Here is a 12510-nt window from a genome sequence, read left to right as displayed (position 1 = left end):
GGCAATGACTTGATCGTCGGTTCATACCTTTACAACATTTTATAAAGTTGATGTGATGGCATCGTCAGATGCCTCTTATGGCCACAAGGTTCTGCAGGCTGCAATCTGAGGAGACTGTTGGTCTACCTCAAGGGTTTGTTGGGTGTTTCACTTAGGTCTCATCTTTTTGCTCGATGAGTCCTTGATGCTTCTGGTTGGCTCCGGTTGGGCCTTCTGGATTTTGATTTCTGTTATCCCACCCCTCATTTGTGGTACTGCTTTGGGACGTCCCGAGTTGTTATTAATCAACGAGGACTACGTCTGTCAATGAGCGACAGAGAAAAATGGATTTTTGTAAAATCTTACCGTAAAATCCTTTTCTCTTAAGCTCATTGACAGACGTAGTACCCGCCCCTCTGTTTTTTGAGTTGGGTTTGGTTAAATTCTCTAAACACTGCTTTGTGACATAACTGATTTGCTGTAGCAGGAAGTGAGAGGATATACCCTCTGGGACTGCCCCAGGGTGTGACCAGAACGTTTTCTTTCCTGTCTAGTCCTACTCCTGTAGAGGGCAGTATAACCGAGTTGTTATTAATCAACGAGGACTACGTCTGTCAATGAGCTTAAGAGAAAAGGATTTTACGGTAAGATTTTACAAAAATCCATTTTTACTCTACTCTATATCGGTGGTCTCCAAACTGTGACCTGGGGGCCAGATGCGGCACTTTGCTTGCCTTTATTTGGCTGTTGGGGCACTATTTCTCCTATTGATATAAAAAAACACTATTCTGTCAACTGGCACCAACAGTGGGGCACCGTTTCTCCTACTGGCACCAACAGTGGGGCACCGTTTCTCCTACTGGCACCAACAGTGGGGCATCGTTTCTCCCACTGGCACCAACAGTGGTGATGTTTACTGGTGATGCCAGGAAAATTTCCACTCCCGCTGGCCACAGTCTGGCCCTCAAAAGTCTGAAGGACAATAAACTGGCCCTTTGTTTAGAAAGTCGGTTTGGAGACCCCTGCTCTATATTTTAGGGGTTTATTTATAAATTAGTTAATTATACATTAACCAAACATTCACAGCTAGTGTGCCTTCTTGGTGCATTTTGTTTTTAAATGATAGTGATTATAGACTATAGTTTTTATATAATTTGTAGTGTGTATGAATATTATATATGCGTTTGTGTGTGTGTGTACTCAAACAGCATCTCCTAATCTGAACCTGTTGTATTCTAGTATCCATTTCAGACGTATGGATATGCCTTCCTTTTCTCGCTGACAGGATATTTTGGAATCTCTTTTGTACTTGCATTGATTAAGATCTTTGGAGCTCTGATTGCTGTGACAGGTAACCACTTATTAGAAACTGTTAGCATATTTACAGCATAAGGCTTCATACACACAGTGTTCTATTGAAGTTTTTTTTTTTTTCCTACAGTAGTTTAGCAACAGCAAAAATGCAAGAAAGAGTTACGTTTTATGAATACATGTTTGTGCGTGTTCCTGCATCTGGCATTAATACATTCTAGTAGCCAGATTTCTGGCCATTCTAATGCATTAACATGGGAACATGCCATTAATGTGTAGGTGCTTTTGGGCGTTTTCTTTATGCTCAAAAGCTCACTTCCTTAACACACAGGGGATGTTATTTTTTTCTATCTGCTTCTAAACTTCAATGTGTGCATGGTCATATAGATCAATATAGAGAGGTGTTTGGAGACAAAAAAAGTTAAACGCCTGTAAAAGCAGCGTTTTCAAGCTCAAGTGTGCTTGAGGCCTAAAGACAATTAAACTCTTTACATGTAACTGAGGTATTAGGGGTTTTATTTTTATTTTTTTTATTAAGACCATGCAGCCTATGCAATGGAGACCTATATAGTTGTACAAATGTTTCACAAGAAACGGGAAATGGGAAAATCTCTGCAGCTTCATCTGTTCAATACACTAATGAGCTCTCGTCTGTGAAAACTAAGTTTCTCACATTAGCAGCTCAACTTGTTCTATTCTGATTGACATACCACAAACAACTGGTTGAAGGCTAGCTGAAGTGGAGGGTGCTAATTTTTAGCTTCTTTCATTGTAACTTTCCATCTTCTACTGTAGTCGGGTATATATTTGCATACCTTTTTGGTGACAATGTAAGAATTAATACAATCAGGGATGCAATGTTCCCAATGAAAGCCTCACCCCCCTGTGCCTTGTACATGTACCACAGGGACAGGCAGTGAGGAGAAAATCTCTCTAATGGGGTTACAGGCAAAAAGAAAAACCTTCCATTGTGGTACCAAGTCACCTCACATAGGCCCTCCACCAGTCAGTCTCTGGCAGAGACAAGAAAAAACAGAGAGCCAGGCTCACGTAGCGTAAAATCCTCAAAGGAATTTTATTAAAATAATAAACAATAAAAGCTGTGCAAAAACTGTCATCTACAAAGACACCAAATTCCACAAAACAATGGGGCAAAACTTAGAAAAAGGTGACATCACAAACTCCGGTTCCTGTGAGCTTCCAGTCTCCTGATGACGTAATTTTTGACGGAACGTACATAGGGCGGAACCGGAGGTCATGACATCACCACATTCTATGTTTTATCCCATTGTATTGTGGGATTTGGAGTCCTTGTAGATGCCGGTTTTTGCACGGCTTTTATTCGTTATTTTAATAAAATGCCCTTAAGGATTTTACACTATGCAAGCCTCCTGAATGCCTGGCAGCTGCTGCTCTATCATCCTGTGAAAAGTGATCCACTGCAGATTGCTTTTGAAAGGAATGGTAGAGATGGCTTCAGGTATGAATGATCCCTAAGGGGATTAATGGTGTTTGTTTTATCACATGATCATTTTTTTCTGAAAGTGGTCAATTCATGAAGATAAAGATTGAATCGGCATGAAAGTGTTATTTATGGTGACTAATTAATAATTTTGAGAACAAAAATGTCTCCTTGTGAAGAAGTAAAAATGATCATATAACTCAAGCAAATAAAAATAATGCTTTTATTTTTGTACTTGACCTCATTGTCTCAGTTGATTAGCAATACATGCATTGTTTTATTATTCTTGCATAATTGGTAAACATAACACACTGAAGCCAAGAATACTAAAATGTTGGATTATGAAGAGAAATGTTGAAATGTTAGTAAAATCAGATTGATTTTAAAACCTACCTTTTCATATACCAATTTTATAATTTATTCAATTTCTGCTTTAATACATGTTCTGTTCAATTCCACAGTAACAACTGGGAGAAAGGCAATGACGATCGTGTTGTCCTTTCTATTCTTTGCAAAACCCTTTACCTTGCAGTAAGTAACGTGTTTTCTTTTATGTTTTTTTTTTTTTTTTTTAGGTAAAATGCTGCATTTACCTTTTTTAAACGTATGAAGCTACATTTGAATGCAAAATGCAGCATTTGACAAGAAAAGGCTGCATTTGACCTGCTTTGCCTATGGTTTAAACGGCCCTTAATAGGAAATGCTGCAATCCAAAAAATACAGCGCAGCATAAATCTGGTCAGTCGCAGCCTCTGAATTGGAATATGTACTGCTAAATAACCACTTTTAATCCTGCCCACAGTACTTTTACTGCGAGTGGGTGGCACAGCTAGGCATAGTGACATACATGTACCTAGCCTGGCACATGGGCGTGCAGTGCGCCACCCCTGTGACCACTTTGTCCACCGGACACAGCGGAATACTGTTACCCCTATGCGATCACTTGATCACAATGTAAACAAAACTGTTATGAATGACTTTCATAACTGCTGTGCTTACTCTAGTGATGCTGTGATTGGCCCACAGCTATGATTTGGTACCTGGGCCAATCACATCACTCTGTACCATGTGATTAGCTGTAGCCAATCAAAGATAATAATTGTAATTAATTTGTCATGAATGAAAGCCTTTTATGACAGCTAAAACTAATGCTTACACCAGTGATTATCATGGTTATAAGCAATAATAGTAAAAAAAAAAAAAATCCCTGATCACACTTACCCAGAAAAGGCAGCCCCAACATAGACCATTGAAATGCGTTGTGTTCTTGTCCATTCTTTATCTGTTCTTGTGTTCTTGTCCAGTCTTCAAAAAGCTAAGCAAATTTATGATCTCCGTGACTTTCAGAAATGCCTTCCTGACACCGATGATCATGCATTTCATATTTTGTGAGCTTACAGTCTAAATAAAGACACAGTGGCACAAGGCACACTTATATTTTATTCAGGGTTCATTAATTAAATGCACTCATAGACCAATAATGTGGAAGGTTTCTAGTCACAAGCATTTGGGTCACACTCCCCATCCCTGTCAGTGGCCAGCACTGAGATGTGGCAAAAGCAAACCTGTAATAATGTAAATATACTGGCTGCCATTGCTGGTACCTTCCTCTAAAAATCCAGTCTGTCTGCTATTCTGAACCAATAGTTTTTTGTTCTTGGCTAATGGCTCAAGCTTAAGTATGCAATTAAAGAGTTAAGGGTGCTTATTTGGCACCCTAAAGAGATAAATATCAGAGACAAACATGCAATTTAGTATTTCCACAAGGATATCAGAAATGCCAACCAGCACATTTATTTTAGTACAGGTATCTTTTTAGGCTACATGTACACATGACGTTTTAAAAAGTCCCTTGAACGCTGGAATTTAAAGGACGTTTAAAACGTCCGTTGTGTTGCGTTTGCAGCCGCGTTTAGCGGGCGTTTACGCTCAGAACCGTTTCTAGAGGTCAAGAAATCATTCCCCTTTAAAATGGAAAACCGCAAGCGCTAAACGCGGGTGATCGCATTCGGTCGCGTTTTTGCATTTGAAACGCAGGTAAACACACGTTCTGAACATCCTGAATGCAAATAATTGCTTTCCAAAAAACAACACTGAACTCAACTGCCTCTAAATGACTGTAAATGACCCAGTGTACATGGACAGATAAGATAACATTGAGGTGGGTTCAGGGGCTTCTGAAAAAAATGCCCAACTGCTCAAAAACGGCCGTTTACAAGTTGCAGTGTACATAAGGCCTTAAGATTATTCTAAATAATGTATGCAAATAAAGCCAAATCATTGAGTTGCAAGTCTGAGTTGTAAATGGTAGCTTTACCTCATACTCACAAGCTTATGATACAAGTCTGTGCCAGTAAAGGATTTACATGCTTTGCCCAGCACAGCCTGATCCCTGGGTAGAACCGAAAACACTTATGACCTTTTGGCACCAGGAGTTGTCGAGCCCTGATCTAGGAGTATGGAAAAGAAAACAAATGATTCCACATTTTAAAGGATAAGTTCACCTTTACAAAAAAATAATAAATGCACAAATTTTGTAGGTAAAATATGTACAGTGCTAATAAAGTGCTTATGCAATCAGTCTTAATAAATAACAGTCCAATAGTGCAGAACAAAGTGCTCATGCAGATGAATCTCTTCAAGTACAATTTCACTCCTCCGTGCTCCCCATTTACCGACCCTTAGAGTCAAAAAGGTATCTTAATAGGATTATCCTGATGTGGTGAATGGTATCTCCTATCTCCTGTTTCTTCCAGTAGTATGGTCAATTACAGGTGCAGTGTGTCATGAAAAATTATAAAGAGATCCCCATGACATGAACAATTATTTCACTTTATTAAAAATGAGAGTTTAAAAGTGATTACACTCACATTTGCAGCTAAAAAACGAGCATGGATACAAAGATTGGTTCGCCGCCTGTATTCCAAATTCCGGAAAAAGTCCCTGCCTTTCCACGCTTGATGCGTTTGCCCGCAAGCCCCCCCCCCCCCCCACTGGGGCGTCTTTTGAAGACGCCCAGTGGGAGGGGCGAAACGCCTCAAGCGGGTAAAGACAGTGATGTACTTATGGTATTTGGAACATACTCTGAGGCGATGAAACCGATCTTTGTATCCATGCTTGTTGTTTAACTGCAAATGTCAGTGTAATCACTTTTATACACTCATTTTTAATAAAGTAAAATAATTGTTCATGCCATGGGGATCTCTTTATAATTTTTCATGACACACTGCACCTGTAAATTAACCATAGTACTGGAGGAAACCGGAGATAGGAGATGCCAATTTATGGTAAGGGCAGCACTTGGTCTTTCTTTATTCAACTATTAAGGTTATCTAACCCTTGACCATAGTAGCAGATCTAACATTCACATGGAACTGGAATTTATTATTTTCATTCACATAATAAACACTATTTAGCACATAACCATAGGACACAGTTGTATCATCTTAACTTCTGGTAAAAAAAAAATATGCATTTATTTACTTTTTTTTTTGTTAGAAGCCTGTAAAGCATTGCACCTATGGTCAGCAGATCGTGGGTGTAGTGCCACGGTCCTGCAGACTGTATGCGTTGCTGTCTGCCTGTATCTACAATATGGGCTAGCAGGAAGACTCAATGAACTACTAGAGCACTCAACTGCACCCTTGTAGTTCATTTAACACTACAAGCTGCCAGCCACAAAGGTTGTCGGTACTTGTAGTTTTTTCACTTTCACAGAACCGCGTGAATGAATGACACGGCCGGGCGGGTGGAGCGTGTTTTTTTTTTTTTTTTTTAGAATGTGACAGCAAGTGGGGGGGGGGGGGTGCAGAGGCTAGTGCATCTGTAACATGCTATATGTTTATACTAGGGGAACTTATCCTTTAAGGTGTATGTCAGGGCAACAAAAACATATGCAGCGCATCGCATGTGCATTTCCCTGCAAGTAGGGAGAAAAAGTGATCGTACGATAATCTGATCGTTCGTACACAGCTTTTGAGAGCCGATCACGACCGTTTGTGCAAAATTTTCCAAAGGGAATAAACACAAATTTTTTTTTTTTTTTTTTTTTTTTTTAATTTGATACCAGATTGTATAATTTTCATATAATCAGTACAGTATTCATCCCAAAAAAAAAAAAACGGAAAGCCCAAGACCACGCATGCTCGGAAACAACAGATTACATTACAATACAATACATTACTCCTGAAGTTGTATTCTGTTGTAGAGAATTTTCGTAACTTTAGTAACCTCTTCATTTTCGAATCTAGCATCCAAAAGGAAAAAAAAAAAAAAAACAGACATTCATTCATCCGATTATTCTCATCATGTGTACGAGTAATAAATCTGCAGTCTTAAGATAAGAACTAGAAGGGCTAATTAGACATCCTGATATAACCATAATGGGAAGTGTGCACACAGGATAGCTCTGAATAATGTGACCAACCACTTATCGAACAAATATACCAAAATGCTTTAGGTGATTTTAAGTGTGTTTTGGTTTTTTGGTTTCTTTTAATTAAAATAACAAACATGTTACCTGCTATGTGCAGTACTCTTGCACAGAGCAGCGCCAATCTTCTTCATCTGGGTTCCCAAGTTGGCGATTAAAGCCCCTCCTCTTTGGCAGGTGCCCCCCCCCCCCCACCCCGAGAGAAGCTTTCCTTGGGGGAACCTGTGCATGCTCGCTCCTGAGCCCTGCTTCTGCGTCCATTGACACCGACACTGGGACTCGGTGTCGGTCACCCCGCCCTGCTCCTATTTCACAGCATTTGATTGACAGCAGCTCCCTCTGCTAACAATCTGCTCAATGATAAGCGACGTAGCTACACTTGTGCACATCGCTCGATCGAATATCGGGCTCAGGTAAAAAAATTGGGGGGCAGGGGGGGGTGGTGGAGAGCTGCAACACAGATGGTTTTTTACCTTAATGCATAGAATACATTAAGGTGAAAAACCTTAAGGCTTAAGGTTTTAGTGCGCATATCCTGCTGACCTCTTACCCGGACGTGGCGTCCACAGTCTACACTACCTCCGCCGGCCTGGTTGAAGACGCTGACTACCATCAGCATCTCTACAAGATCGCCTCCATTATTCGTCACAGTCCCTATAGGACGGCAGCAGAAGAACTTTTACCAAACCACTATGCTGACAGACCCCTTACTATAAGTGAGTCTCTTGTTATCTATACCCAATACATTTTATGCTATACTAAGCTGGCGCCGCTTAGTTCTGTTGTCATTTAGAAGACGTTTGTTCTTTTATCCAGAGGCAGGAATACTGTCCTATCAATGTATTCTCAAAATACAAACACTTGGCTTGTGTATGTACCGATGCTTCTCCTCTCTGCTGATCAGTTTTTAAAGAGCGTGTAGTATTTGTTGCCCTGGGAAGTGTCAGAATCTTAGACAAGAACAAGCAAATATGAGTATCTTTATTTCAGATGAAGGCATAATTAACGTGTAGCTAAAGCTCTGTGTTTTTTATCTTTTTTCAGGTATGTATGGTCTGGACTGTTAGTTCTACTTGGAATTTTCTTAAATGTCTACAGTAAAAATATGGACAAGTTTAAGCTGCCCCATCTTTACAGTTTTCTGAAGAAAATGGGTTCTGAAGGAAAATCACGGACGTTTTCACAGACTGTATAATATTATACATTTTTAGACTTTTTATTTTAACTTCAGTAATCATTAAATGATTCTATATTTCCAAAGGGAATCGGTTCTACTAAGGAGAAGGTGATGGCATATTGCCCGCTGTTACTACAGAGGTTTAGGTCCAGGGTGATGTTTATTTTCTTCTATCACTCCACTTGCTGAAGGCATTTTCCAGAGGGCCAGGTGTTGTGGGCTCCTCATATGAAGTAAGGTACCGGAAGACTTACGCAATCTCTCTGTTAGAGGTGTACACACTAGTGGACCATGACATTTTACGGGACTAGTATTGTGACTGATATATTTTTTTTCTCCCCTATCATAACAGACGGTTTTCAGTGTTTGATCAAGAATTGTCAGTATCATTCAAATGCAAATCATACTTACTGATGTAAGTTGTAGCTATGAAGGACCATTTTTTTTCCATTCATGAAGAAGGATGGAGACTGAGGACCTGCCCTTTCAGTTGCAGTGTGCAAAGTTGGTTTTACATCTTGTTCCTGCACTAGATTTCCAATACAGAAATAAAAGTATACGCCTTACTGAAACATGATTGTAATATGTGCAAAACTTGTATACAGAACTTAATTTGTTATACAGAATGTGATTTTTTTTTTTTTGCCCTTTCTTGCCATCTTTAGAATGTGCAGTTTCCTTTCTCATGTAATCATGTGTATAATAATCTTGCCACTCTACGTTTTTCTAAACGTGCAATTCCACAGCAGATTTGTTTATAATGTAATATATGAAATGTAAACACTCATCCTGTTAAACATGAATTGATCACACTGCTATTTATCAGTCGCCTATTGAATAATTCTGGACACTAAGAAATGTCTTGAGTGCCACTGTGTGGCTGCACACTAATGTTCAGTTTTTGACTAAAACTACTTGATGATAATGTGTCCGCTTTATTTAAATTGAGTACTTGGAGATTGCTGAAATTTAAATACCTGTTCCTTTAAAATATTTTTCGTATACTGTTGTTTTTTTTTTTTGTTTTTTTTTGATGAATCTTTGGGAATCTATACTTTTTTTTATTTTTTTAATTTTTATTTTTTTAGAACATCTGTGACAACAGAAATATGGGATATGGAATAGCTGACTTTTAAACATGCAGACTTTGAGTTATCACTACATAGGTTTTAGGTCAGGTATTTACTATGTCTGAGGTCGGGTTCAGCTCACAGCAGGGGGTCTGGTGCTTCCCTGTTCACAAATGGTTTGCGAATCGGGTCTGAATTTTTATGCTTGAATTCACACCCAATTTGGAGCCAAAGACGCACAGCACCCTTTCCAAATGCGGACCCCGGCCGCCCTGGAGCTGTGTGAACCTGCTCCATTGACAGCCGGTCACATTCTCCTGTCATGCAAAATGGATGCAGGGAAACCAGCATCCATGTCCCATAAGGGTGAAACCAGCCTTAGTGCCTATGCCATATACTTATTTTGGGTCAGAGTACCATATATTGTATGTTTAAAAATTGCTCAGTAGCAGCTCCCATATTAATAGCCTCAAAGTTCACTTTAACTTATGAAACTTATTTGGGCTACTGAAGGGGGGAATATTTGGCTGTGTTGTCCATAGCAAATAATAGATTATCATGTGGTAAGATGCAATCAAACTGGTCTTTGTAAAGAATACAAACCGCATTCCTTTAGGCTTCATTCACATCTAGACATTGCTATTTTTACAGGCATTTTTTGGGGCATTTTTTACTGGCATTTTTGCAGCGTTTTTCTGCAGGCATTTTGAGTTGACAAGTGACTAAAGAAAAGCAGTAAAATGCCTGTAATCTGCTAAAAAAGAAGCTCATGTACTTTCTTTTTGAGCAACAGACATTTTGCTTAAGGCGACAGAACACTCAGATGTGAACAGGGGCAATTGAATTGAATTGGATTGGTCTTGTTGGGCGTTTTTAGAGCTGAGACTTAGAGCAGAAAATCGCCTAAAAATGCCTAGATGTAAACGGAGCCTTTAAACTCAAGTGAACTTTTAGTGGTAATCTGCTAAATACATTCAAGGTACAGAAGAAAAAGGTGTTCCAGACCCCTTCCAACATGCTATACAGAAGGACCTTTAGGCTCGGTTCACATATGAGGTGCAGGAAACGCAGCCAATCCTGTTCACTTCCCACACTGTATTGAAATTGCACGGGGTTCATTCGAACCGCAGGGTGTGCGAATTACATCGCGATGTGCCGCACCGCAGAAATGTGAACCCAGGCTTACTCTCTTTGCAAAGGTCTGGCACACCTCCTGCTGAGTCTGATTGGGGGCTCCACAAATTAGCAACACTTGTGTACCCTGCTAATTGGAGAACTCTAGCTCTGACTCACCATGGGGTGAGTTCTCCAATTAGCTGAGCATTGCTTGTTTTAAGAGCTCTAGCTCTGACTTAGCAGGGGGCATGTTGGACCTCTGCAGAGAGACCTCTGTTTCCTCCCAAAGTGTAAAGGTCTTTCTGAACAGCAAAATAGAGAGTGAAGGCCCGTACACACGTAGCGATTGTCAGCCGTAAATATTCGGCCAACTTCCGATCGGCCGATTCTCGGCTTGTTAGTATGATGCTTCCGACAACCGACTGCGACTTTTCGGCCAAACAGAATCTGGTGTGCAGACTTTAAAAATTTTTTTGGCCAACACCAGAACGGCCGATTGTTCCTCAGTCAGTACGGAATTCAGCTGACAAACAGCAGATGAGCAAGACTGGGCATGCTCAGAGAAGAAAAAACACACGGAAAGTTAACCATCACATGACATCACTTCTGCAGTCGGCTGTTATCCGACAAAATTCGTGTGCAGTCTTTAGCACTTTTCAACCTACAGGACAGCACCGGACAAAAGACGGCCAATCGTTTGGGCGACAATCGGTGCGTGTGTACGGGGCTTGAGGTTCCTTTTCTGCAGCATGCTGGCAGGCTACAGGAGTTATAAGAATCTGGCTGCTTTCAAAAGAAAATTAAATATAAGATTTATTCACCTTTTTGTTTTATTATGTCTAGAATATATTTACTTGCTTTCATCTGATGGTTCAATTAGGCTTTAGGATGTCTGTATACAGGAGCCCGAATACTTTAGGCTGTTCACACCATGGTTTGTTTCGGTGTGTTCTAAGAACAGTGAAAGCTGTTTTTTCATTGGTTCCTTTCTGTGTTCTGTATAAAAGCGTTTTGTTCCATTTTATTAGCCCTGATCACAGCACCTGGGACTGAAAAAAAGCCAATGGGAATTTTATAATGAATGTATTAACCATATTGTAAAGAAAATGTGTTATTCTTGTGCTTCCGATCAGAGGTTTCATTTTATGTGCCCTGGTTTCATTCCAGTGTGCTCTTTAAAAATGTAATGTTACTCATAATAATTGTGTCTATTGTATAGCAAGAAAGAGGAGACCCTCCTAATGGGCCTAGCCAAAAATATTTTTAAAGAAGTAATAGTCCTAAAGGAACATATGCATGTTGTTGAGCCTGCAAGTATTGTTGGCTTTAAAATCTATGTGCCACCCAGGAACCCCCTTGGATCCTAGGACTAGGCTTTACCTTCAGTTTCAACTTCTGCCCAGGCTAACTCCAGTTAAAGTGTACCTAAACCCACAAGAAAACATTAATTGTATTACAGCTTACCAAGCATTTAAGTTGGTGACTGCATTTGTTATTTTTTTTAGACCTAGCTAGATTGTAAGCTCTCGCGAGCAGGACCCTTCTAACCACCTTGTCTTGAATTGTATTGCACCTGTTTTGTCTTACCTTCTATTTTCACATGCTGCACAAACTGTTGGTGCTATATAAATCCTGTTTAAAAATAATAACCTGGAGATCTAACCGGTAACACTCTAGCTGAGGAGGAGCAACGAAGCAGTATCATTGTCAACCTATGGAGAGGGTAGTTTTGGGTGGACTTGACTAACAAATAAACATAACCCTTTTCGAACAATTATAGCAACCTTTTTTTTTTTTTTTTCTTTTTGTGGATAAAGATTTTACATAAATGTATAAAAGCAGACCATTGTAAGCACCCCTGTCTGTGTTAAATGGTTCAGTTCAACACTTTAACTGATGCTTTTACTGGACAGCTTAGACTGTTAAAAAATTAAAAATAACAGACCTATTGGCAAAACCACCA

General features: G+C 39.7%; 1 protein-coding gene across 3 annotated transcripts in view; it reads left to right on the top strand.

Moving 5' to 3' along the window:
• SLC35B3 (solute carrier family 35 member B3) overlaps positions 1-8955 on the top strand; it is a gene marked incomplete at its 5' end in the record, with an annotated part of 91057 nt that extends 82102 nt beyond the window's left edge. For all 3 annotated transcript variants that reach the window (XM_082259604.1, XM_082259606.1, XM_082259605.1), the window contains 3 exons: positions 1219-1330; positions 3214-3283; positions 8229-8955. In XM_082259604.1, the coding sequence (XP_082115730.1) occupies positions 1219-1330; positions 3214-3283; positions 8229-8379 (333 nt within the window). In that variant the 3' untranslated portion in view covers positions 8380-8955. The remainder of the gene's footprint in view (positions 1-1218; positions 1331-3213; positions 3284-8228) is intronic.
• Between the last annotated feature and the right edge of the window lie 3555 nt (positions 8956-12510).

The sequence above is a fragment of the Pelophylax lessonae genome (genome assembly GCF_965119305.1).
Source record: "Pelophylax lessonae genome assembly, chromosome: 5".
Lineage (NCBI taxonomy): Eukaryota > Metazoa > Chordata > Amphibia > Anura > Ranidae > Pelophylax > Pelophylax lessonae.
Note: the sequence above shows the minus strand (reverse complement) of the source record. Positions and strands in the feature narration are given on the sequence as shown.